Here is a 27,843-nt window from a genome sequence, read left to right as displayed (position 1 = left end):
TGAAAAACTTGAATATGATGTCAATTGCTAAACCTAAACATAAAACATATGACAATGTACATTAAGAAATCATTGATTCTAGTAGTATTCCTAACACGATTGATGCATAAATCACTCTGACAAACAATTTATCATCACTATATTTGCAGCCTTTCCTCATTGCAAGTTGTTCAAAAGAAAAATCACAATATGAGTTGCATTTGGACATTTGAGTTATAAAACAATAATGTAAATTACAACAAAACATTTGATTCAACTGCTCACAAACTATGCTTATTTAATCTCGATTCTCTAATCCATAAATACAATTTTGAATGCATTTATTTCTTATTAGTAAGATTAATAGCTTAAATTACCCTATATCGATTGATGATAGAAGCTGGAAGGATTTTATTTTGAACCAGACCATTTGTCCATTGTAATTACAAAAACCCAACGGGAACATGCAACAAATTGTAAGAAAGATTCCTTTATGAGATTTGAAATAAAAAATCTAAGAAGAAAAGTAAATATTTAAAGGTCTTAGTAAAGTGTATAAGGTAACATAAAAGACAAACTCCCTAAGATGAGATAGAACCTATATAATATACCTTCAGCAACTCCACAACAACAATTACAATTGATATTGTCATCCCCAACTTGGCGATCCTGTAATTCTGCAAGTTCCACCAAAACCTATAGATAGATGAAAATACCAAACCTGTCAATATATTTTGTGTGCACTGAAAAAATTTATGGAATGAAATTGATAAATATAAAAAGATATTGAAGTACTCCTCAAATAATTAAAAAAGTTCCATCCATTACCACTGACAATGTGTAATAGCATAGATATGTAGAATAACAAAGGGATGATAAGAAACAACAGGAGAATAAAGGAATCAACCTCTTTGCAGTTAGATTTTCCACCTCCATCATCTTCAAAATAATTTCTCTATCATTAGTCCTTATAAAATCTCTAATATCATCAACCAACATTCATCATATGGAAGGCATGTTAAAGCATAAAACTGATATCATCATCAAACATGCTTCTTACTACAATCATATATTGTTCTACCTCAGATTTTATATATATTAGAAGTTTGAGTGGAGTACAGAATAAATGATAAAATGATTTTTTGGAAGAATGGTTATGTTATATTTGTGTCAAGTTCCTTTTTCATTTAAGGATTTTGTTTTGACCCATTAACAATTAGAATATAGTGGAATGTACAAAAGTGGTTCACACTGTCCTAATAAATAAGTCCATCCCTATTACAATGGTTATATCTTGCTACATTCTACCCAAATCATTACATTCCCTCCACTCAGCTCATAATTTTCTTATTAGAATCCCCATCCCATCAATTCTGAGTCAATCCCCCAACTAGCTAGGATCAAACTATCGAGATAGAGTAGGTATGTCTGAGACATCCTAAAGCTAGTAACAAGAAACATTATTTTCATTGATTCAAAATTAGAATAGTGCAAGAAATAGAGTAGAGAATTCATTAAAACTGTTCCAAATAGTTTAAAGGGAAACAACAGCTATCAGTGTGGAAGCAAAGGAGTTGTGGTAGGATATGAAAAAGAGATTGAACAAGATGGAAGAATAGATAATACAAAGGCAACATAAAAATAAAAAAGAAGTCTAGCAAAGCATGCTATAAAAAATAAAATTTCAATAGGAGGAACTGTGGTTGATATTGGAGTAGTGTGAAGCAAGCAATAATAAGAAATAAAAGAAAAAGAAAATATTTCAAGAGGCAAAGAAGAAGTAAAAATGTTATTAAAAAAAATCTTCAGGTTCTTTTTTTCTAAAAGGTTTAGTTTAGATATTACTTCCAACAATAAAAGTTATTTGTGTCAAATAATTGAACTGACCTGGAAATACTGGCTCTTGCAAGTTGAGGGATATGCATGCTGGTCTATACAAAAATACACTGAATTGCCTCATTTAATCTCTACTTCTACTCTGGAATTCACTAATTGTACTGATGAATTCACTTCTCAAGATTGAGCATCCTCCTTGAAGATGCTCCTTGAGACTTCAAGCCACTCACTAAGGATGCTCAATCTTGAGACTTCAAGCCACTCACTATTGTCACCCATATTGCTATATCTCTCCAATAAGGATCCCAAAAAAAAAATGCTATTCCTACTTTAGGAATTTTCTTAGTGCCTTTGAGCACTTCTATACAAAATTTATCAATCTCTGCAATTGCACCATCCGAACATTTTTTTTGTGGAGAAATAATCAAAGAAGATATAAGGTATGAAAATCAACATCCATTATATATTATTTAATTAGATTCTTCTAAATCTCTTCACCCATGTTTTTAACTCAATTTCATAATCCAAATAGGTATAATTATCTCCTGAAGATTATCTGGAAACAAATCTTCCAATTTGAATGTGTTTCAATGGTCGTAGTTTGAGTTTAGTTTATAAGGTGACAAAAATATAAAAGTTGCAATTGTGCCACTCAGTAAAATTTGCAATATTACAAATGTTGATCCTTATGGGTTGTAATCGGTCTAAGGAGGGAATGTGGAAAGTGAACCATTTGGTAACTGTCCCTAGCATTATAAAACAAGAGCTACAGAGAAGCTTAGTTCCTTCCTTGTATAGAGAGGGGTGGAGGGAGATAAGGTTGATGAGGTAGCGGACTTAGAAACACATTGCCTTTTAGAAGAGCTAGTAATGGATTTATAAAAGTTACAATCTGAGCATTTGTGAACAATGAGACTTAAGGCATCATCGACTGTGGCAACTAATTGACATTCGTATTAATTGTTAATAGAAACATTAAGAGCAGAAACAATATAACAATCATGTTGAACAATAATCTTATCATGCAAGCACAACATTTACACAACTTTTTGAATGGGCAGCAACAATTGTAATAGTGCCGATTGGTTTCAGCCATAGTATCCACCATTGCTGTCACATATATGGATCAGCTACAGTCAATGACCGCCCAATTACATATGTAGACTTAAGACCACTGTCCTATCTATACTATGTGGGAAACAACAAACTTCATATGGTGCCCAACCTCAATTAGAACAAATTTTATTACGTCTTCTGATCTGAAAGGAGTCATATTTTACAATTTCATTGCAAGAGCAATAGCCTCAAATAACCTCATATATGTGAGAATATTATAAGCTCATCATTTTGTTCAGTATAAGCAATGAAAGAAATTGCAAAATTGCATCCATATATTGGACAAAAAATGGGACATGCACAACAACATAAGACCATACAGCAAACAAAATCAGTATAAGTTGCATTCATATATTGAACAGGAAATGGGAGCACATCAATTACACGATTTGTCTATATACAAAGGAGACAAATAACTATGCAGCAACCATTTAGAATATTCAGATCCATGTTTGCATTTTAAGATATTGGCCATGATAATCAAATGCAAGGAAAAAGAAGTATATATACAAATAGGTTCATTGCTTTACTTCAGCAAACAGTATCAGGTGTACCATATGGCATGCAAAAATTGAGGGCAAGTGTTTTATGCATAGTGATGTTATGCAAAATAGAGTTAATCGAGGTGTCTATTGGGACTAGCATATCACTTTACAATGAAAGATTGTAGTTTTACAGCCCTAGTGGTCAGTGCCTAACAATCTTTAGAATGGTGTTGTTCAGAGCCAATGTGAAAGTGCCATAGAGGTGGAGTTTCTGTAGTTCATATACCATTTTTTACATGTGTTTCTGGTATTGGTCATATGGGATTGCTGTGATCTCTAAGAAATGCTGCTTGAGCAGATAGTTTTGTAAGGTGCAGTCAATGCTGTCTTCTTGTCTTTGCACTATACACAACAAATTGTGGCACCATGTAGGTTTTGCAGGTTGTGCACAATTAATGTAGTCTACAGAATCAAGGTCAGCTGAACTGTCAAACGATAGTGCTCAATGGAAGACACTGCAATGCATTTCACAAGGTTCCAAATGTGTATTTTTGGCCTTCAGTGTGCCTATAACCTACAAAATCAAGTTTTATTAGAATGCATGATAGAAAGATTAGGGAAAGTTTGTAGAGATTTGTAATAGAGAGAGATGCATGTGCTGCTTGCCTGCATGTTGAAGCTGGTAACCTATTGCAAACGTTTCTTTGTGAACTCATCATGGAGTTGCTTGACAAAGGAAGACTATGATGGGTGGATGCCTGTGTTACCTCTAGGACCACTCCTGACAAAGTGTTTGAATAGTACTAGAGGCATGTCTAATGTAATGCATTTCACAATTTGGGAGGGCTCTTGCGTCTTTTGTTGTCTTCAGCTGTTACGACGGGGTTACTCAATGAAATCACAATTTTATTTCTTGGAATGTAATATGTTTTAATATTTTGAGGTTTGATATTCAAATTTGATTTGTGACATTTTCTTGGATCTAACAGTTCTATTGCTGACTTCATGTACATGTTTGCACTACTCCTGATGGTCAGTTATCTAAAGAATGTGGAAGTCTCAAAAGACTTAGTAGCTATATGGTACTGCACTTAAAATTCTTTTGTAGATAGATTAGATTATTTTGGAATTTGTGTTCATCAAAATGTATGCAGTATAAATTTGGTCTTCTATATTTTCAACATAGCTATTGGATAAGCCCAGAGATCTAATGCATTACTTTCTCTCTTTACCTTTGTTATTGAGTAACTAGAGCTAGAAACCAGTATAATAGGATGAACCAAGGCTAGTGGCTGGTAAGCGAAAGGAAGGTACTGGAATGGGCGTATATTACTGGCACTTTCTTTTGTTTTGTATTAAAATAAAGCTTAAAATTAATTAAAATGAAATAGTTAGAACTCTGCTACATAGACTTTGCAGATGCTAGTATGAACTTTTCAAAAATAAAGAGCATTGCTCAGAAGATTTAGATGCAAAAATGAATTTAGAAAGGATTCTATTGATGCAATTTATAAGATTACCTGTCCAATGTTAAAGGTTGTTTCTTCAAAACGACACCACCAATGATGAATTTATTCGGACCCTTCACCTGCATAACATTTTGGAAATTGTTAATCAATATTCCATGTATCTTCATATATGTAGTTTGAAATATAGAACAACAAACATTGTAAAAAGCAAGAAAATTTGAAGAAAGTCTTATTTGATAGATTGTCCAAGGACAAAGAACAGTGGTGGAAAACATTTAATGTATTCATTGAAAAGAGCAATAGTAATAGATCAATCTGAAGAATGATATACAATAATTACAATAACCATAGAAATCTTATATTGTTCTTCGATATAAAATAACATGGGTTACATAGAAAACATATGGCAGCAATATCTGATCTGGTTGATTATATATATGCAAAAAGCATAGTCAATTTTTAAATCATAATGTTAAGTTTATGGTTTTTCTGATGAGATACAATCTGCTTTACTCAAACCTTGGAATGACTTGTTTAGAATTTACATAATAATCAGTGCTAGTAATCACTGTAAAAATTCTTGAAATGACTTGTTTTAGAAGATATATTTTCACTTCACAATGTATCCCTCTCATCATTAGGCTGGGTAGAAGAAAACATTTATGGAATTTTGTGTCTGTCATTAATTTGGCATAAAATATTTTGATCGGGCTGTATACTCTTGATCAATTTTTTTCTTCAGCTTGATCATTGTTTTCATATTGTAAATAGGGTTCTTGAAGAAAGTTTTAGGAATTTTATTCTTAACCAGATTGACCATAATAAATCATTGTTTATTTATCTTTTGGCTTCTGCCTAATGAGGAGTTACAATGTTTGATTTATTTAAACTATATTTAAAACAAGGGATATAGCTCTTGCATATAATGAGTGGCTTTTTCCCTCAAATTTATTAGCTTACAATTCCAAGCTTTAGTTGGGTGTGTCTCCATCTAATAGCTCAAGTATGCTCTGACTGACTTCCTACCAGGTTTGGATCTGTGTTTGAATATTCTAAAAATGTGTTCCTTCACCTGTGCATTCATCTACCTGCACTATCCATTTTCTTCTCTGATGACCATTTTTTCCATCACAATAACAAATTCTTAAGATAAGTATCCATAAGAGCAATCAGATCTATACCGTGACATATATTCTTCACTACCAAAACGATCGTATTTGTGTCATTGGAATAGGTAACTAACCTCTATTTCATCATGCTGACTATTCATTGGATGTTTTGTTCACACTAGGGAGATTAGGATATTAGTAGGGTGTGGTTTGTATGATGGGAGACATTTATGTAGCCATCATGAATTAAAATCTTATGGAGAGCCTTTTGAAACAAGAGCACACGACTTTGTTTGTTTTTTTTCCAAGATCATCTCTTCCAAAGATAAAATCTGAAACACGTGATTCTTCAAGCACACAGTTTATACAAGTATAAGGGGGAGCTACTATAGTAACTGATGAATAGGTGAACCAAGTTGAACCTAAGAATATAGAATAATTGCCAATTTAACAAATCTCCTTTAAGAGCTCAACAACACACTTAAATAGGACCAGCAGAACGTAGGAATGCACAGAACACACTGTAAGGGCTGAGATATTAAATATTTTTCATTTTGAAGCAATGATGGAATAAATTTAAAGAGGATAAATAACATGATAAGTCATTTAAATCTGCAAGTTGAAGCTCTTGTAAGCAAGACCAATCAGAGATAAGTAATAGCAAGAATTGAAACCATAAAACCTATGAACATGTAGATTTGTGTCTCAACAAATAATCAATGAAATTAATAGTCATGAATATGGTTTCTCAAATTAAAATTGAATCAAAACAATGGAAAGGGTTAGGAAATGTAGAGAGAGAACAACCCTTCAGCAACAATTACTAAATTTACAGTTCAGACCTCCTTACAAAATAAAGATGCAATTGTTTTACATTTATGTCACATGGCAATGGTATCGATAGTAGAGTACAAATGAATAAGTAGACTAGACACCGTACTATCACCAGAGGCTTTTTCTTTCCCTATGGATTTGTGTAAACTTTTTGGCTCTGTTTGAGGCCGCTAAGGGTAAAAGGATGCTTCTAACAAAGCTTAACAACATGGTAAGTCTTCCTCTACTTTGAGGCCAGAAACTTCAGTAGACTATCAATTGTCTGTATGTGCATATAGGTAGGATATGCAAATTCTAGCATAAACATCGCAAAAAGTGGGAATGCCACACAAAGTAACCAAAGGTAGAGTCGAACTTGATTCAAATCTCTCCAACCTCCTGTCCCATGGGGAAATATTTCCTTTAACTGCAGAAAACTCTTGCAAAACAGTTTTGAAAGATCATAATTTTATGTCTTTTTTATTACTTTGTCCTGTTCCCAAAGTCGAGGTCAAATAAACCGTAAGAAACCTATACATGGCCCTCGTGCATGTAGAGAAACATGCAAAAATGGCATCTAGAAAGCTCAACTGCACAAATACTAACCCCGAGAATATCAACATAGTGGCAGCAGAGCTAAAACTAGATGGTTTGAATTTCGCCCACCCCTCTGGTAAGCCACCATCTGGTAAGGAGGCCCACTGAAACAGCAACCCCAAAGCAACTGCATTGATTCCCCTGCCTTCTATTGCATAGAAGCCTGCGAGGGTCCCAGGAGTGTATTAAAACATGGTGACACCTTGCATTTGCTGATAAGACGGGTAACCTCCGAGCATTTTATACAAAGGAAACTAACATAAACCAAAAATAAAATAAAGAAATTAAAACATGCTATTGGCTGCAGGGGAGAACATTAATCGAAGTTTACGGCACTGCCCTTGACAATAGTTTCCTGCATTGGAGGATCTAAAAATGAAAATATTAATTTATTAATACAAAGGGACTATTCATCAAAAAAATGAAATGATCAAATGAAAGATGGAGGCTACAGTTTCGAGGGTGCATTAAAAGTCTGATTACTTGCACCTTTGACTGTAACAGAACCTACAATAATGATAGTCAAGAGCTACAAGAATAATTCTTATCGTAGGCTTGATAATAGGAGGAAGAAATGAGAAATGGAGGTCAAAACTCATTTGTAAGAATTGCATTGTACTTTGGAATTAAAGTCAAGTAAAGTGTATGTTGTTTTTTATTTAGACTATGTCACCATTATTCATGGATTTATTGCATGCACTATTGATTGAATAGATGGATTGGTTCAAGTTTAGTTTTGATACGGAAATTAAGGATATTGTGTTAAGATTCTGAAAAAACTAACTCTAGATCAGGCCATGAAATTTTTACTAGATTTAAGTAGATGTGATGAACGTTGCTTGGAGACTCTCATGAACATACCTGCAGTCAAGGGTTTTACTATATCTTTTGTTTTATCCAACTAAAATGTATGAAACCATTTTGTTTTATAGTAGACTCAAGGAACCTTCTAATGCTTTTAGTTTCATGATCAGAGATGGTGGCATCCATGAGAAACATGATGTCTTAGCCTAGTGTAACAAAATGAATTTCTTGAGCTTTTGTTTTGTTCAACAGAAAAATCTGTCCCGATACGAGGGGCATATAATATTAATGGACCATTTGATTTCCTTAATTTTTGGATATGTCATGACCACCTAATTTCCCAAAAATATACCAAAGCGATTGGAAAAATTCATTATATTCTAGAAGATATTGATGTCTTACTGCAGCCTATCACAACAAAGAATTATGGAATTTTATCAACAAAGAATTATGGAATTTTATTTTCTTTTCGTACTGCATAGAGTCTGAGATTGAGTACAGTGTTTTGTTTAATGTAAATGTTTGTTGTTTTGATGTGTATAACTACTTTGTTAGGGTCAAGACAACCCTATCAGATCCTTGTGGTTATTGCAAAGAAATCCAACGTGTGAGTTCTGATCAAAGATTAGGTAGCGGTTGAAACTATCAATAAAAGGCAGTCAACAACTAGATATTTAAATATAATATTTATATAAACTGGGTGATTGAGATTCTTAGTTGATGTGAAATAGAATGAAATGGTTCATTGTTATTAACTTGAAGTACAATAGGTTTATGGATCTGTTTAGAAGGAACATCTTGTGGACAACAAATATAATTTGTATGGACAATGTCTTGGTGCTGAAAAATGTTTGCAAAGATAGTGACCTTACATATTTAGTACACACTAAGGGTTCTTGAAGGACAAGATGTTTGTGTGCAGATGGAATGATAGGTTGGTGTGTGTTCAGCATTGAGGGAATGGGTCCTCTTGGATGCATGGGATATTGAGATGATAACTAGTTGTAATGGTTAATAAAGAATGTGACTTATTGTGGGATATTGAGATGATAACTAGTTGCAATGGTTAATAAAGAATGTGACTTATTGCGAGGTTTAGACCTTGGAGATTACTGACTTACATCTAATATGTGTTGAGTTTTGAGAAACTATATTGAAAACTAAATATCCCATTATGATTCCATATTATTTATCACATTGATAGAGAAATTATTTTGAAATGTCTCAATGTGATTGCCTCATGATTCTTGTTGAATGGACTCAAATGTTGTTAATGAAGATTGATGGTTGTTGAATGCTCCTCTACATCAATAGCCTGTCAAATCTATCTCCTCCATCTCTAGGATCTCTCAATCTTCATGCACATTTTTTAACCCAGAACAACTTGAAATTTAACTTTTTCAAATATTATAGTTGACTAAAATCTGAAGGAAACTCTGCTAATCTAGAAAAAACTGTCAAATGTAATTCATTTAAGTTTTTCAGATCGCCAAAATTTGAAGGTAGTCTACTTAATGTAGAACATTCCCATATTTGCAAATTTGTCAAATTTATAAGTTGTTCAAAGTTTAAGGAAATGCTCTTGAAGTAGAACATTCTCATTTACACAAAGTTGTCAAATTTCTAAGTTGCCCAAAGTTTGAAGGCAACTTTCTAATTCAATGCAATTTGTTATTATCAAATCTTTTAGATTGCTAAGAGCTCTCTGTTGAATATTATAGCAGCAAGATAGATCTTACTTCATAATATTCTGCTCATTCAACTTATCGAGGTTTTGTCCATGCCTTAAACTCTTTAACATTGAAATTATTTGTGCAACTTGTTGTTGAGCTATTAGAACCAATAGCTTTGTTTATATTCTATCTCTGGCATCTTTGTCTTGGTAATAATTCTATCTATATTGGTTGACCTGGCTTCGTGCTGCTTCACAATCAGCTTCCAGCAGTTTGACAGTTCTTATTTTGTTTGTATTGCACTTTTTTCTTTGTACAAATATGTGGCATCGTATATATATGTCACACTTTTTTAAGTCTTCCCTTAAAGGTGCCAGTTTCTATTTTGAGGTTTGATGGTACTACTTATAATGATAAGTTTTTATCTCGTGGCAGTGACTCTTATGTTGAATGACCCTACTTATAATGATCGGTTTTATTCTGTGCTGGTGACTATTTTCTATCTTGGTCAATTCATATTATCATATGCGACATTGAATTTGGAAATAGACTACAAGTATCTTTATAAGCAGAAGTTTTTCAATGTTCTTAACTTCTTTGTATGGGCTTCTCATTGTCACATCTTGATGATTGATTCCTTCTTCTGATCTTGTATAGTTCTTTAGCTATAGTGATTTTGGAAAAGATAGCTCTACAGATATATAGTGCTTTGTGCAAAAGTTTGTGCACTCCGTGCTATATATAAGATGAGACAGTTGAAGACTAGATTGATCTATGGTATTTAGTCTATGACTTGTCACTTATGTGTATGGAGCCTATTCACTCATCATTCACTGTTCACTCTCTCTTTGTATTGTGAGACGTTCTATTTTATTATCAACGATATCATATAAAGGGAGGATGAGCACTGCCACAAGTTAGCATACCATCTGGCTTGAAGGTTACTTCTGCCTATTGATATGTTGCTCAATCCATGAGCAAAGATAGAGTGAATTCTTTTAATTATGTTCAATATCTGATTATGTTTATTATATCATATTGTGATTGTACTCATTATATATCTCTTGTTATTATGATCAGTTTATTGGTAAATTAGGAATATCACAGTAATTCTGAGTTCTTCAAATGGTTTATGTCATTTCTTCCTAAATGTTATTTGTTATCCTCCATGATGTAGGACTTTTAACAAATTGCTCATATAACTAAGATGATGGAAATTAATTTGACTGGAAGCTTCTTATTCTTCATGAAAAATAAATTCCATTTGAATTATTGAGTTTCTGCAATAAAATAAACCATAAACATCATTACGATTGTGCATTAAAAGTGTATTTTCAAAATATTAATAACAAACACTATACATATGGCATACCTGTCCATCCTTCAAACATTCCAATAAAGTCTTGAGATCTCTGATTAGGTCTCCCTTTTGCTCTGATATTTGTTTCCATCTTGCTCATACTATGTCATGAACAATCAGCTTGTTGTACTCACTGAAAAAATACAAAATTCAAACAGAACAAATTTTTCTACCGATTCAGGAGATTATAGGAGCTTCTTGATCAAATGATCAAATGATCAAGAATCAAATTAACAGATGATGAATGAATTCAATTATCTCATTACATAAATGTCTTAACTACATTTGAAGACTTCTACAAACTTCTCTTAAAAAAATTAAACTATTGAAATGAAAATTATTTTTATTGTATAGATAAGCTAAATAAAATTAAAAAATTAAAATATGTAAAGCTATGAAATGGGAGGAATTACTAAATAATATTCTAATATTGATAAATGAGGCAACTTCTAGAGCTCTGAATTCCTCCTCCAACTATCATAGCCACTTTTTAACTACTCCAATCATAAAAATAGGATGTAGGAACTGTGAGAGCCTATTTACCAATCCCTCCAAAACCATAGACAACCACAACAGTAGGTATGGTGTATTGTGAATTCAAATCAAGAAGTTGAAATAGACTTTCCTGTGCATTCTCAATTCCAACAGTAGATTTTGTGGAAAACTCAATCAATGTTTATGGCAAACACAATATATAATAAGAAAATATCATTGAATTTGGAAAACATGGTACCTATCAGTTGGAAAGCATAGATTTTTTATGATTGTGAAGTAATCATTGGCACTCTTTCCCCTATGTCAATTGCAGTTGTCAATTGGATGTTTGCATGCAAGTGGTCTATTTTGAGTTGGAAAGCTGAATTGACATTCAGTGTAGAGAATTCATAATACAGGTTCCAAATGGTTTAGAGGGCAATAGTGTGTATGGTTGTGGATGCAAAGGATGTGTGTTAGGATACAACAAAGTATAAAAAGGTTAAAATAATAGATAAGAAAAGAAGAGGCATACGGAAATAGAAGACTAGCAAAGGAAACTATTTAAATTTGAATTTGAATAGTAGTTGTGGTTGATATTTAAGTAGTACGGAGGAGTTAGAAGAAGGAAAGAATTGTTATAGTGAATACATACCCTGTGAGCAGTAGGTGATTTCAAAGACGAAAGCAATAGAATCTCAACCAACAAATAGAATTGTTGAAATAGGGAAAAACTAACTTCCTTGATGAGCTAACCTACCTATCCATGGATGGAAGGCCCTGAAATGCAATTGGAAAATAATTTGAGAGAGGGAAGATGGATCATGAGCTGAATAAAGATGTTGAGGAATGTTATTTTGAAGAAGAGTAAAATATTGGTAGTTGTAATGGAAGAAAAGAAAACTTTAAAGGTCGCAAAGAAGGGGAATGTAAAATATCACCAAAGATGGTTAAAGATGATGTTATGATGGAGAAGCAATTTACATTAGGGAATAAAGAAATGGTGAAAATTGAGATTTGGGAGTGCCCATATTTGATGAATACATATTAGTTTTAGAAAACGTAGTAGAGAAGACACAACTGAAAGAAAATATTGACAATCCATGAGAGATGAAAGGAGAGAAGATGACCATCTCTTCCTTAGAGAAGAAAGAAGAATAATCAAGGGAAGGTTTGTTTCTCATATTCTTAATCTACTGTTATTGAATATTTTTAATTTACTATTATTACAAGTATAAAGTGATGTGCGACAAATGAAGTTACTACAAAGGAAAATCTCCCTCACAAGCAACTAAAGGTTTATAAACATCATGGAAAACTAGGAAGGGAAGAAATCCTTGAAATAATGGTAGGACTCATGGAGTAGGTAATATTTTTCTATTAAAGAAAATAAACAATGAGCAATGGAGGGAGACAAGTAGAAGTGGTTTAGAAGGATACATTGGCAACCAACAAGTAGTTGGAAGTAAAGGAAGAAACAATGTAACAATGTGCAAATGCTATCTAATTTGGCAAAAGGGATCACTATGGTTTATTCTACCATCTAACTCAAATTTGTGAGAACTATACTAAAATCTTATGTAGATAGTTGATGAACTAGCATTCCAAGAAATAATGAATCCTAAACAACCTAGAGAAGCAAAAAAAATGTAAAATCAGATTCTTCAGGTTCTTTTTTTTCTGAAAAATTCAACACAACTATTACTTGCAGCAACAGAAGTAGTCTTCAACAATAATTAGACTAACCTTAATATATTGGCTCTTGCAAGTTAGGAGATGCAATAGTAACACGGATACATGCTCCCCTACTTTTTAACCCATGTCTTAGAGACATGGACACACCAAGGACTTGGAAACTCCATCCCCCCATTCCCATTTGTGCCACAAGATTCCACCATCTCCACTAAAGATGGAGGATGTCCCAATGTTGACTATTTGCTGGTTTGATTATTTATGTACAATGTTGAATTTTCCAATTCAATGCAGTGTTCAAGTATTTACTCTTTTACATCTTTATATCTCAAGACTTATATTGTAATACATCTTTTCATGACTAGCATTTTAAGTACCATATGTATAGTATATAATATATATACCACACCCTACCCCACCCCTCCCTCACCCTATCCCCCTGTCCTCCCCATGTTGTCCCTAAATTAAGGCCCCTCTGTCCCCCCCTCCTGGAAACTTCTCCCCCCATTTCCTCATCCCCCGTCCCTTAGGGAAGTGTAACTATGGGAGATTCACATGCTGGTTCCTATGATATTGCACTGAATTTCCTCATTTAACTTTGCCTCCTACTCTAGCATTTTCTCATTCGATTGCAAAATTTGCTTCACAAGATTTGGCATCTTCCTCAAGACTTCAAGGCACTTAGTCTTGTTGTCACACATCTTCCAAAATCTCTCGAATACATATCCTAACAAACAAAATGTCATTCCTACTGAAAAGAATTTTCTTAGAACCTTTGAACACTTCTATACATACTTTCTCAATCTTTGCAATTGTACCATCCCAAGAATTTTTCATTAAAGAAATAACCCATAAATATATAAGGTATGATAATCAACATCAATTAAATATAATTTATTTCTCCAATATCCAAGGCTAAATCCATCCAAGAAATTACAACTGGCTAGTGGTTAACTTTATAATTTTGAAATAGAAATTTTACCGGTACAAGGCGCTTGCTAATGCATGTGCCTGGCATCTCCAAGATATTTTGGCCATCATGGATATAAGAAGCTAGTGCTAAATCAGATTCACCATCACTCTTTTCTCCTAGTTGTTAGGCAACAACATATCTATAATCAGTATAGCCTAAATTTATTGTTATCTAGGCAAATAGATTCTAAAATGTAGAATTGCAAAAAACACTTATCATGAAAGACTATTTCTTACAATATTAAACCTACTATAGATAACTTACTGTGATCTTCAATAGCTCTTCTAAGAATTGAATCACACCCTCAATATAGCTTGCATCATTGATTTTTAGTAGAAAAACCTTAAAATTAGTCATCCTGGCAGTGGGTTCTTGTTCAAAAGGTTGTGAAGATGAAGTAGTGAAGGTCTATTGGTGAGGAGATGGTAGGGGTGAAGAGATAGTGATGGGTTATTGTTGTCATTGAAAAGATTGTGGAGGTGAAGAGGAGAGGAATCCACAAGAACAGAAGCATAAAGAAAACAAAAATTCATTCCAAAAAGAGACAGACAAGAATGAAAACAAAGTGTGGCTTTCTTCATTGTTAGAGAGGATCAAACCAGCTGAATAAGAAGCGCTTGTCTCTTTGTGATTACCCTCTATCAGATCCTCTTATGATAGGCAATCAGCCACGGCACATTTATGCACAACAGATGGTTCCACAAGCGAGGACGAGCATGGGTCCATCTTCTCTCAATAATTTGTATACAATATGACATGAAACAGGTTCCATGGCCTATCGATTTTCTAACGAGCTTGTAAACAGGTTCCATGTCCTACATATTTTTGTAGTTCATTCATAGGGGTTGTTGATAAGCTTATTTATAAAGAAATGTTCACAACTTCTCTTCACTTGGGAGACATCACTATAAAAATGGAAGGACAGATCTCAAAGAAGATGGCAAACATGTTTTGTCGAGATCTTTTGGTTTTGTTTAGAGGATAAATAGGATTAGAGATTCTAAAATGATGATTGCAAAAATAAACAATTATGAATGCGGAGATAGTGGATTTTCCAACAAATTGCCAGATTCTCTGGTAGATATTTGTTTGGTTCAAGAGGGAGAAGAAAGGTTACAATTAGGGACTCATATTGAAGCTTCTAACCAAGATGCGGATATTGAAATATCTTCTTTCAAGGCATCTTTCATAAAGGTTGAGGATACTAATCATGACGAGAAACTTCAATTCCTACACAATAAAGAGGAAATACAGGATGAAAATAATCATTCAATATTTTGTGCACCATCAGCAAGGAAGGAGTTTTGGGAGAAAGGCATAATCTGATACCAAAACAATATATTTTCTTGTGTCAGTGACAATATTAAGTTAGGGAAAGTTCCAAAAACTAAAGTAAATGGTGAGAGTTTTATACCCATAGAATCTAGATCATGAAATATCTGCCTCTGTGATATGAACTTTGGTATAGAATTAATGGATGCTAGAGATCAGGGAAATCAAGACATTGGACCGGATGAGCTTTCATGATATGTGGAGAGGCTAGATGTGAATGAATCTTATATTGACACTGATTATGACATGGAGGATGTGCTACTTGATTCAGTTGGAAGTATTTGAATACAGGTTGATAGAGATAATTTTCCTAAAGTTAAGGGAACAGAGGGTTCATAATTTAGGTTTGGAGATTATAACGATAATCTTAAGATACTTAAAAGATGTGCTATAGGAAAAGATCAAGCAATTTTAATCACCAGACAATATCAAAACTTTCATTATAGAGGCAACCTGTGGAGATTCATATTTTCACAAGCCGCTATCCTTGCATTTCCAATAAGATTTGGAACATAGAGATAAATCGACCACGATTAGATACCTTTTTATTTATGTTTTACTATGCCTATATCAAAACTTTCATTATAGAGGCAACCTGTGGAGATTCATATTTTCACAAGCCGCTATCCTTGCATTTCCAATAAGATTTGGAACATAGAGATAAATCGACCACGATTAGATATCTTTTTATTTATGTTTTACTATGCCTATATCAAATCCAAGCTCATAAATTTTCCCTCAAAGGATCTAATAAATCACCATTCTAAGAAAAAAGCTTGCTAATTACATAGTTTCAACCTAATGATTAAGCTTCCTTTGAAGCACAAATTTCACAAATGAAGTCCCAGTTTGGGTAAGTCGAATGTAGATTTAAGGAATAAAGAACATTAAAAATTAAAGTGTACCTGTAATGGCATCGAGAATATATATAAAAATTTAGGGCCTAGAGAAAAGCTTCATTCAAATTCCCACCAATATGTCTCAAAAACCCCAAATCCTATGAAATTGATGAGAAGAGAAGAGGTCGAAGATCACGGGAAGAGATTTAGATGTTCAGAGAATGAAAAATGATAGAACGAAGTCGAGTCACTGAACCCTATCGTTGGCGGACTTCAAAGTTAATGAACTATAATTCAATCAGTGCTATGATATATTTGTCACTTCATATTTTATGATAGATTTTAAATTTATAATATCCATGCATTATTAGTTTTGATAATATATACTATATTTTTTATATAATTTGTATTTAATAGATAATTTTATTGACTATTGAATATAAAATATAAGTAAAGTGTAACATATATTATCAAAGTTAATTTTAATTTTATTTAGTGTATTTAATATTTAGTAAATTTTATACATTTAATATTAAAATATTAAATTGAAATTATTGACATTATATTTAATAGGTTTAATATTTAAGTGAATTCAAACATTTGAAATATAATAGAGATATTTTAAACAAATTTCAAATCTCACATTGTTAAAATCTTTTTTGATTATTCCTCTGTCAAGAATTCAATCATAAAGCATTCATAATTTCCATGAAAAAATCTACCCTTTTTTAATAGAACTCATTGTTCAAGCATAAATTGCACCATAAAATGAAATGTCTAACCGAAGAGCTTCTCTTGTTGTATATGATGTATTGACCATGGTTTTCCTTCACTTTGAGAACTCTTTTTCAGTTGAAAGGAATATAACCATAAAAATATTCATTTATTTTGCACTATCTCATTTTTTAAGTGACATCGTGACCTTTGTATTAAGCCGTCTAAAAGATCAAGATTTAAAATTACCTTACTAGCATAAATATAAAGAAATCCTGAGAATCAACTCTTACACATTAACTTCCTCCGCTAATTTGATTTGAAGATAAAAATTTAATTATAATATTAAAATTTAGTATGATTTTTATTTTATTATTTTATTTATTAAAAAAAAGATTAATGCTTGATGAATGAAAACTTAATATTTTAAATATTCAATCTATTATTAATTTATTAAATTAGGTAAATTTAAATAATTGAATTATAATTTGAATTTATTGACGAGGATGTCTTGGAGTTTGGCTTTGTTGTAGAGGACCCTCATAACTTCAAATTCATTGTAGAATAATTTGAATTTCTTTTCCACTGTTTTACGAATTGTTAAGTCCTTCTCGAACAATCCAATTTATTTAAAGTGGTACTACTTTGAGAAACCCCTGATATACATAATATATTTTGAAGGTTGTTTTGGAATATCATCATCATAAACTCTTACTTGATCATAACTTCACCTAGGATAAAGCTTGGAAAATAATTTTTTACCCCTTCATTTGATGAACGATATTTTAAAGGAGAAACAAAAAATCATTTAGTCATTTTTATTTAGGTGACTAACTATTTAGTTAGTCGTTTAGTTATTTTTTGTTCAGGTGACTAATTATTAGTGACTAATTGTTCAATCACTTATTTAGTCATTTATTTGATAGTTTATTTAGTCAATTTTATTTGTTTTATCTTGTAATTTTATCTTATGACTAGATTAGTCACCTATTTAGTCACTTGTGGTTATAAATTGCAAAGAAATAGTAGAATGTGATCAATATTAGTCATGTGACTAAAAGTTTTAGTGGTGTGACTAAAATTTTTGGTTGCATATTTGCCAAAAATGTACTAGTGAACTGAATTGACAATTCATTTTCGTGGATTATGAACTTGATCTATTGAAGAAAATGCAAGGGTTGATGCAAGCGAGAAAATATATCCAAGAGTATACCGAAGAGTTCTAGCGAGTTCTCATCAGAACCGGTCATACAGAAGTTGATAAGGAGAAAGTGGCCCATTATCTTTATGGGTTAAGGCCAAGCATTCAAGATGAGCTAAGGCTCGTTTGAATGAACAATATTGAGGAGGCATACCAATTTTCCCTAAAAGTTGAGGAGAAATTGAGCAAGAAGTTTGACAACAAGAATAGTGGAAGAGGTTGCAGTGGGAGATCTAGCGAACGATCTTATGGAGTATGTAATGATGATCAGAAGAACAAGGATGAGGCTAGAAGTAGCAATTAGAACCAAAGGGGAAACAATTTCAATCATTTCCATGATCAAAACCATAAAGATCAAAGAGGAAGAGGTAGAGGACAAGGATCTAGAAGAGGAGGCTTCTGTGGGAAATGTTTTCACTATGAAGAAGAGGGGCATAGAGAATTTGAATGTACCTAGCACCAAGGAAGGACAAATTGAAGAACCGAAGGCCAGGCTAGAGTTGCACATGTTGATGAAGATGTTAGATCCTCACATTTTGAAGATGCTGAAAGAGGAGAAGTCCTAGTTAACTCTGGAAGAGTCCTGCTGAGTGGTGAGAGTGAACCTGATCAAAGAAGGATCTTGTTTCGCATAAGGTGCAAATGTGAAGATAAGTGTTGTGATGTGATCATTGATGGTGGAAGTACTGAAAATCTAGTGTCAGAAGTGATGGTCACCAAGTTGAAGCTAAAGAGGCAAAAACACCTACATTCATACCATATTGATTGGGTGCAAGATGACCACAAGGTCATGGTCAATGAGCAGTGCTCAATGAAGTTCAAGATTAGAAGCTACCAAGATGAGGTACTATGTGATATCATACCTATGGACATATGTCATACGTTGTTGGGTAGGTCATGACAGTTTGAAAGGCATGCTATACATGATGGGTGAGAAAACACCTACACTCTGACCAAGGATGGAGTGAAACATAAGTTGAAGCCATTGAAGGAGAAAGAAGAAAAGGTATGTAGTGCTACTAGAATATGTTTTGTTGATGGAAAAGAGTTTCTCAAAGGTATGAAGCATAAGCATGTGTGCTTTTCTATAATTCCAAAAGATAGTAAAGAAGAAATAGAGGAGGTACCTATAGAAGTTGCAGATATGTTGGGAGATTTTTCTAATATTGTATCAAATAATGTACCTGATGGATTGCCCCCAATGAGGAAGATCAATCACTAGATGTATTTGGTTCTAGGAGCTAGTTTTCCAAACAAGGCAATGCACAAAATGACACCAGTAGAAAGTCAAGAGTTGAACATGCAAGTTTATGAGTTGTTGCAGAAGGGGTTGATTCGAGAGAGTCTGAGTCCATGTGTTGTACCAGCAGTATTAGCACCAAAGAAGAATGGAGAATGGAGGATGTGCACAGATTCTCGTGTTATCGACAAGATCATAATCAAGTATAGATTTACATTGCCAAGGATGGATGATTTTATGGACTGTTTGAGTGGAGATGAGTATTTCACAAAGATAGATCTGAAGAGTGGGTACCATTAGATTTGTATCAAAGAAGGTGATGAGTGAAAGAATACTTTGAAGACAAAAGAAGGACTGTATGAGTGGTTAGTCATGCCTTTTGGGCTAACCAATGTACCAAGCACTTTCATGTGGCTCATGAATGAGGTACTGAAGGAATTTTTGGGTAAATTTGTCATTGTTTACCTAGATGATATTTTGATCTTTAGTAAGACATTGGAGGAGCATTTGATTCATATTCATAAGGTGTTTGATAAGTTGAGGCAAGAAAAGTTGTTGATAAACCTGAAGAAGTGCAGTTTTGTAAAGAAGGAGTTGGTGTAGCTGGGATTTGTAGTCTCAGTAGAAGTTCTGAAAATGGACCTAGAGAAAGTGAAGGCTATCCTTGAATGGCCTACTCCAAGGAGTGTGACAGAGGTAAGATCTTTTCATGGACTGGCTAGTTTTTACGGAATGTTCATTAGAGGTTTTAGTAGTATTTGTGGACCCTTGACTGAAACAATGAGAGGGGATAGGAAAGAATTTAAGTGGACTGTAGGAGTAGATAAGAGTTTTAATTTGTTGAAATAGAAGGTTACTAAGCAACCTATTTTAGCACTTCTTGATTTGAACAAGGTATTTCAAGTAGACTATGATACTAGTGGTACTATAATAGGAGTTGCTATGAGCCAAGAGGGTAGGTCTATTGCTTACATTAGTGAGAAATTGAATGATGCCAAAAGAAAATATTATGTTTATGATCAGGAATTTTATGCTATAGTTCAAGCATTGAAGAAGTGGAGACACTATCTTCTTCCTAAGAAGTTTGTTTTGTATATTGATCATCAAGCTTTGCAATATTTGAACAGTCAAGGAAAATTGAACCAAAGGCATTTGAAGTGGGTTGCATTTTTGCAGAGTTATACATTTGTTTTGAAATAGAAGACTGGGAAGTCTAACAGAGTTGCAGATGCTCTTTGTAGAAGACAACTTTTGCTAACAAAAATGTAGATAGAGGTGGCTGGTTTCAAGGAACTCAGTACTTTGTATCCAAATTATCCTAATTTTGGTGAGGCATAGAAGGCTTGTACAGAACTTGTTACACTTGACAGGACAAAGTGGTTGGATTTCATGATCCAAGATAGTATGTTGTTCAAAGGAAGCCAATTGTGCATTCCAAGAAGTTCAATGAGAGAGAATCTCATCAAGGAGAATCAAAATGGAGGATTGGCTAGATATGTTGGTAGAGATAAGACCATTTCTTTGGTTGTTGAGAATTATTACTCACCACAGTGGCAACAAGATGTGAAGAAGTTTGCACAAAGTTGTAGAGTATGTCAGATGGTGAAAGGAGGGAAGCAAAATATAGGATTGTATCGGCCATTACCTATACCAGAGAAGTCATGTGAGGGTGTCAGTATGGATTTTGTTCTTGGATTACCGAGGACACATCATGGGCATGATTCTATTTTTGTGGTGGTTGATCGGTTTTCAAAGATGACACATTTTATTCCTTGCAAGAAGACTAGTGATGTTGTTAATGTAGTAGAATTGTTTTTCAGAGAAGTGGTGAGACTACATGGTCTGGCAAAGAATATAGTTTTAGATCGAGATACTAAATTTGTTGGGTATTTTTGGCATACATTTTGGAAGAAGTTGAAGATAGATTTGATGTCTAGTTCATCACATCATCTAGAGACTAATGGATAGACATTAGTTGTGAATCATAGTTTGGGAAACTTGTTGAGATGTTTGGTTGGAGACAAGCCAAAAGGATGGGATATGATTTTACAATAGGTGGAATTTGCATATAATAATTTTGTCAATAGGAGTACTGGTAAATCACCATTCTATATTGTATATGGGAGTAGTCCCAGAAATGCTTCTGAATTAAGGTAGTTGAATAAAGGAGAGATAAGTAGTGTTGAAGTAGAAAAATTTGTTGAACATTTGAAGGACATCCATGAGGAGGTGAGGAAGCACATTACAAAGATGAATACACAGTACAATGCTAAGGAAGATGTGAAAAGGAGGTATAAAGAATTTTAGATTGGAGATGAAGTCATGGTTCATTTGAGAAAGGAGCATTTCTAGTGGGTACATACATTAAGTTGAAGATGAAGAAGTTTGGACTGTGCAAGATAGTGAAAAGGCATGATTTTGGAAATGCTTATGACGTGGAGTTGCCTATTGAATTTAATATTTCACCAGTATTTAATATTTCAAATTTGAAATATTATTATGAAGGAGGTGATGGAGATTAAGTTGCAGAAGCACAATGGAGTATTCCAGCACCTAGTTCAGTTATAAAGGAGATTGAGGAAATACTAGACAGTCGTGTTGGCAAAAGCACAAGGAGCATAACTTATGAGGAATATTTGGTCAAATGGAAAGGGAGGCCAGTAAAGGATTCATCATGGTTAGCAAGGGAGGAGGTTAACCATCTTGGGTTTCCTCTGAACATCTGAGATGTGACAGGGTCACTTCTCAAATTACCTTGGTTGTCTAGTGTAGGAGCATCCTGGGTGTAAGAACAATCTTGCATCACCCAAAAATATTTTATTTTTAGTCTTTTCTATTTTAATAAGGACTAGTAGATATGGTGGTTACTATTTATGGAAACTTGGTATTTTTAGCAAGTTTCTCATATGAGCTTGGAATGTTCTCATTTTCTATAGGAAGGTTCATTTTAGAGTTGTGAGCCTATCATAAAAATATCATTGCTCCAACTTAAGTATTAGAGAATTTATTGTAGATTTTTTATGGAAAAATTTATAAAAAAACCTTGAGGCTCACTTTTGGAGGCCTTAGAGTGCCCAGATGAGGTCTAAAAACTCGATGGAAGGACACTCGTGCCATTCCAAGCTTGTAGATCAAGAGCTGGCATTTCTGAAAAGTGGCTATAATAGCCAATCAAAGCAATGGCTTGAAAGTTATGGCCTACCAAAGTAAGACTACCTGAAATATCTAAAATAATTGTCAAAGATGTATTTGGCTAACTCTATATGCATTGTTAGGGTCTGTCGGCCCTAGGTATTAAATTTCATTGTCTAAAACCTTCACAGGCGGCATAAAATTTCCTATTTAAGAAAGGCCTAAACATTGTCTAGGACATCTCTGGATGGTAGTTTGTAGATTAGTTTTGTAGATTACTGTAATGAAGGTGCCCATGTGGGTTAGCATATTGTACTTATGAATGTGTAATTTCGCATTTGTGGTGCAAATAAGAAGTCCATATTTTGTTCTCGCATTTTCTATTGTTTCTTTGTTTCTGTTATGTGTTTATGGTTTTAAGGGGACCACCCTTCATCAGAAAACATAATTGGAGGTTAATTTTTTGTCATCCATTGAACCTACCCAATCAGAATCTGTGTAACCAACTAGCTCAAACTTATCGCTGGGAGAATAAGGAATGCCAAAATTGTGTGTGCCATTCACATACCTTAAGATTCTTTTTGCAGCTTTCTAATGAGACTCATGTGGATCTTTCATGAACTGAGAGATTAGGCTCACAAGATACATACTATCAAGTTGTTAGAATATATAGTCCACCAATATAACTAAGAGGGGGGTGGTGGTGGGGTGGTGGTGGTGTGAATCAATTATCTAGCTATTATTACAATTATCAACCTTAATAAATCTTAACCATATGAGCAATATAATTAGAGACCATAACAAGGTACTCATGCACAATAACACTAGATATGTTAACTGGGGAAACCCTTGATTAGAGCGTAAACCTCGGCGAGGATGGTACCCACAAGATGATGTACTAATAAAAATATTCTTTGTTAGAGGATGGATCCTATTAGGAGCCTATGAAATACATTTAGTACATGTGAGTCCCTGTTAGGAGAATTTCAATCCTTGTTAGGAGATTCCAACCTTGTTAGGAGTTGTGCCAACCCTATTAGTAGTTATGGAAAGTAGATGGACCCACTATCCAAACAGCTTCACGGTTAAGATCAATGAGCCTACTATCCATATGATCTCTATATGATTCCTTGCAGAACAATCAAAATGAATTGTACTTCCTTCATCTTCATATAGCCTATCAATCAGACCTCTGCTCCTTCTGATTGTAACTAGATCACAAATCTCACATTTAATAATCCCTTGGATCCCTTACTCACATTCTCCAAAATACTCTGCTCCTTTTCACACTTGATACTTGTTCAACATATTTACACACTTCACAAACAAGGAAAACATCTTTTTTTTTATACCATATCTTCAAAATAATTCCTTGAGTTAGCATTGAGGCTTTCCAAACTAATTAAAATAAGATAATTAATTAATGTTCAATTATAATAGCACTATCAACTCATAGTCTATTCAAATTCTTAATTGTGCAATACTAGGGCTCGTGCACTCACTGACATCACCATTAGACTATCTTATGTCACTAACTAATCATTCATCTCTATATTCAATCTCTGCTAGACGATAGAATGTAATCACCAGAAATCGCTTCTTAGGTAGTCTGTCTTTGTATTGTTCTCAGTAAATCAAGCATAGCTTCCCTATAACTATGACTTACTTTATGCACATTTAACTTCATTATCAGGACACGATGTAGAACATGTCCTTAGTTGTGCATTGTGAGATAATTGAAACCTTGTCCATACAAGTAAGAGCACTATCGATTTCTTTGTCAATCTTCACAGACATACTGCTATGTTCACATCAATGAAAAATACAGTCATGAATGGAACATGCCAATACTCTCCAATGCTTAGGATACTCCCCTAAAGGAATACCATCAACATTCATGCTAACATAGGTATCATTGTAGTAAGGTACATGGGGCTCCCAACCAAACTTCTATATAATGTAAGATCAACATGCGGACTTGGATCATCCTTGGTTAACTTTTCACCAAGGGCTACAGGGGTAGCAACTGTCGTGCATGACATCATTCTAAAATGCTTCAATAAATCAAAAACATACTTGGCTTGAGAAATGGATATACCTCAGGTTGTTGTTACACCTCAATCCCAAGAAAATAATGCATAAGTCCCATATATGACATCTTAAATTGTTGTTTCATTTCTTTTTGAATTAGTTTGCATAGTATGCAAAAATGTTTTTATCACGCAATCTCTTTGCATGTTATTGTTTAGGATTTTTTTATTGTAGTTAACTTTGATTTCTTTTATTAGAGTACAAGGTTGAGACTTTTAGTTTTTATTCATAATGTACTCTTTAATTTCAAAATAGACATTCAATAAAAATAAAGTTTTTATTTTTCTAAAAAACCAAAGGTTATTCCGTTAAAATACTCAAAATAGATAGAGGGGAAGAATTCATCTCCAAAGAGTTTGCTAATTTTTGTGACATGCATGGCATTCAAAGACAGGTTACAACAACCTTTACCCCCCAATAGAATGCTATTGTAAAAAGAAAGAACCATACCATTATGGAGTTAGCATAAAGTATGTTAAAGTCTAAGAACCTTCCAAATTCCTTTTGGGGAGTTGTAGTGGCAAACATAGTTTTTATTTTGAATCGAAGACCTCCCAACTGAATGGTATTGCAAAAAGAAAGAATTTTAATATTATGGAGATGGCACAAAGTATGTTAAAGTCTAAGAACCTTTCAAATTCCTTTTGGAGAGTTGTAGTGGAAACCACAATTTATATTTTGAATTGAAGCCCAACAAAAATGCTTCAAAATATCACTTGAAAGGAAATCCTGGAGTAGAAACAAGTCCTTAGTAGCTCACTGTCATGTATTTGGTTGCACAACATATGTTCACCTTCCTGCTCAAAAGAAGAAAAAGTTAAATACCAAATCCAAACTTTGTATCTTTGTGGGATATTTTGATTCCACCAAAGGATATAAATTGTATAAACCTAACACAAGGAAATGGATAATTAGTTGAGATGTGGTTTTTGATAAAGTAGGGGGTGTGGAAATGGAAGAAAGAAGTTCAAAAACCTACACCATTCATCATGGGTAATGAAGATGTTCAAGTCCATCCTCTCTGCACAAGCTGAAGTGGAAGCTCAAGCCCAAGTCCACCAAGTTCACCAAGTTCCTCTTTAGGTGAAAGTTCAAACTCACTATCTAGTCCAAGTTCCTCACAAAAGCTACAAAGTGTGAATGAAACATATCAAAGGAGTTCTAATGTGATTTTGTTTGCTAACTTTGCATTGTTAAGTTCCATTCAAGTTGAACCTTCTATGTATGAGGAAGTTGTGATAGAACCAATGAGGATTGATACTATGAATGAAGAGATGCATGTTATTGAGAAAAATGATGAATGAGAATTAGTTCCACTTCCAAAAGATAAATATATGATTGGTGTCAAATATATTTACAAGGTGAAATCATGTTGATGGTTATGTGAAAAGACACAAAGCTAGACTAGTTGCCAAGCGATTTGCACAAACACCTTTTTTTAATAGGAACATGAACTTATGTAGGGAACCCAAATACATGAAAGTGAGCTACTGAGAGATTGTGTCCACTCAAAGCTTCCTTTGGAGTGATATTTTGAAGCACTTTTATTTGACTTTGATTCAAAATATAATCTATGGTTGCCACTGTAACTCCCCAAAAGGATTTTGGAAGGCTCTTAGACTTTAACATACTTCATGCCATCTCCATAATGGTAGGGTTCTTTCTTTCTGCAATACCATTCTGTTAGGGGGGTAAAGGTTGTCATATGCTATATTTGAATTCCATATTGCATGTCACAAAAATCAAAAAACTCTTTGGAAATGAATTCTCCCTCTTTATCTATTCTAAGTATTTTAATAGAATACCCATTTTGCTTTTTTGTCATGGCTATAAAATGCTTGAAGCATCCAAGTGCTTCAGATTTCTACTTTAAAAAAAAACCCATGTGTGGCATGAGAAATCATCAATAAAAGTCATAAAATAGATATTCTTACCCAAGGATTCCTCTTTCATAACACCACCAGTATCAAAGTACACAAGCTCTAGAGGAGATTTTGCCTTCAATGACTTTTTCACAAGAAAAATTTCTTGACATTTCTTACCAAGAGCACACCTTAACAAAATTCTCCTTTTTCTTGAAAGGCAATAAGTCCTCTCACCAAGTCTTTTTTATGAAGCAAACTTAAGCCTTGAAAATGCAAATGACCATACTTTGATGCCATAACCACAAATCATCTATGGTTGCCTTAAGAGTATGCATATTAATGGAAACCAAAGTGAGAGGTAATAATCTATTCTCTATCATGCAAGTATTTTCTAGAAGATAGTGGTTAGCTGATTTATCAAAAACTTTGCAACAGTTATCCTAAAAAATAACCTTATAATTTTTAGCTACAAGCTGCCCAATACTCAAAAGATTATGTTGTAACTTGGGCACGTGCAAGGTGTCATGAATATAAGTAATTTCTCCTTTCTTAGTTTTTACTATAAGGGTACCATTTCTCATAGCATTAACCTCTTTATCATTACCAAAGTTGAGTTGACTTCTCATAGATTCATCTAATTTGACAAAGATATCAGATTTACCTATCATATGATTTGAGTACTCGCTATCAAGAAGCCACACGTCCTTCTGAGGTTCTTTTTCCAAATTGCATATAAAGAATGTGGAGCACTTTTCATCTTCAAAAGATTCTTCATATAGTTGACTCTTGACTTATGTTGGTAAACAGAATTTTCCTTTTCAATCAACTCTTTAAATGCCTAATACTTATGAACAATGACTGATTAAAATAGTTGAGAAACCATAACTAAATGACTAATTTCCCTTTGAATTTATAGCTACACCTCCCTTGAATTTTTGATTTGCAATGACTTTTCTTGTTCCTAATTCTAAAATGGGGTTTGTTCTTGACTAGAGAATAGGAGAGGAAAACCAAATTAGACCTAGATAGGAACTAGCTCATGCTAGAAT

The 27,843-nt window shown here is 33.6% G+C and overlaps 1 protein-coding gene across 16 annotated transcripts; it reads right to left on the bottom strand.

Moving 5' to 3' along the window:
- Window positions 1-453: 453 nt before the first annotated feature.
- On the bottom strand, window positions 454-16,854 carry LOC149537080 (uncharacterized). 16 transcript variants are annotated; one of them, XR_016357966.1, is made up of 6 exons: window positions 14,645-16,812; window positions 14,390-14,496; window positions 11,254-11,374; window positions 4,937-5,004; window positions 887-958; window positions 454-675 (listed from the first exon to the last, which is right to left on the bottom strand). XR_016357966.1 is itself a non-coding variant. In XM_089807051.1 (5 exons), exons 2-5 carry the CDS (start codon window positions 14,423-14,425, stop codon window positions 561-563), a joined length of 291 nt encoding a protein of 96 aa, XP_089663177.1. In that variant the 5' UTR covers window positions 14,426-14,496; window positions 16,618-16,755; the 3' UTR covers window positions 454-560. The 16 variants fall into 16 exon arrangements, 8 of the variants coding, with proteins under 8 accessions (XP_089663177.1, XP_089663178.1, XP_089663179.1 ...); XR_016357967.1 differs by having other exon boundaries at window positions 887-918; window positions 14,645-16,800; XR_016357964.1 differs by having other exon boundaries at window positions 16,618-16,782.
- Window positions 16,855-27,843: the final 10,989 nt, after the last annotated feature.

This window comes from Cupressus sempervirens, chromosome 10 (assembly GCF_028749045.1).
Source record: "Cupressus sempervirens isolate cs-2001-9-10 chromosome 10, ASM2874904v1, whole genome shotgun sequence".
In the NCBI taxonomy this organism is placed as follows: Eukaryota; Viridiplantae; Streptophyta; class Pinopsida; order Cupressales; family Cupressaceae; genus Cupressus; species Cupressus sempervirens.
The sequence above is the reverse complement of the archived record's forward strand: the minus strand, read 5'-3'. Positions and strand labels throughout refer to the sequence as shown.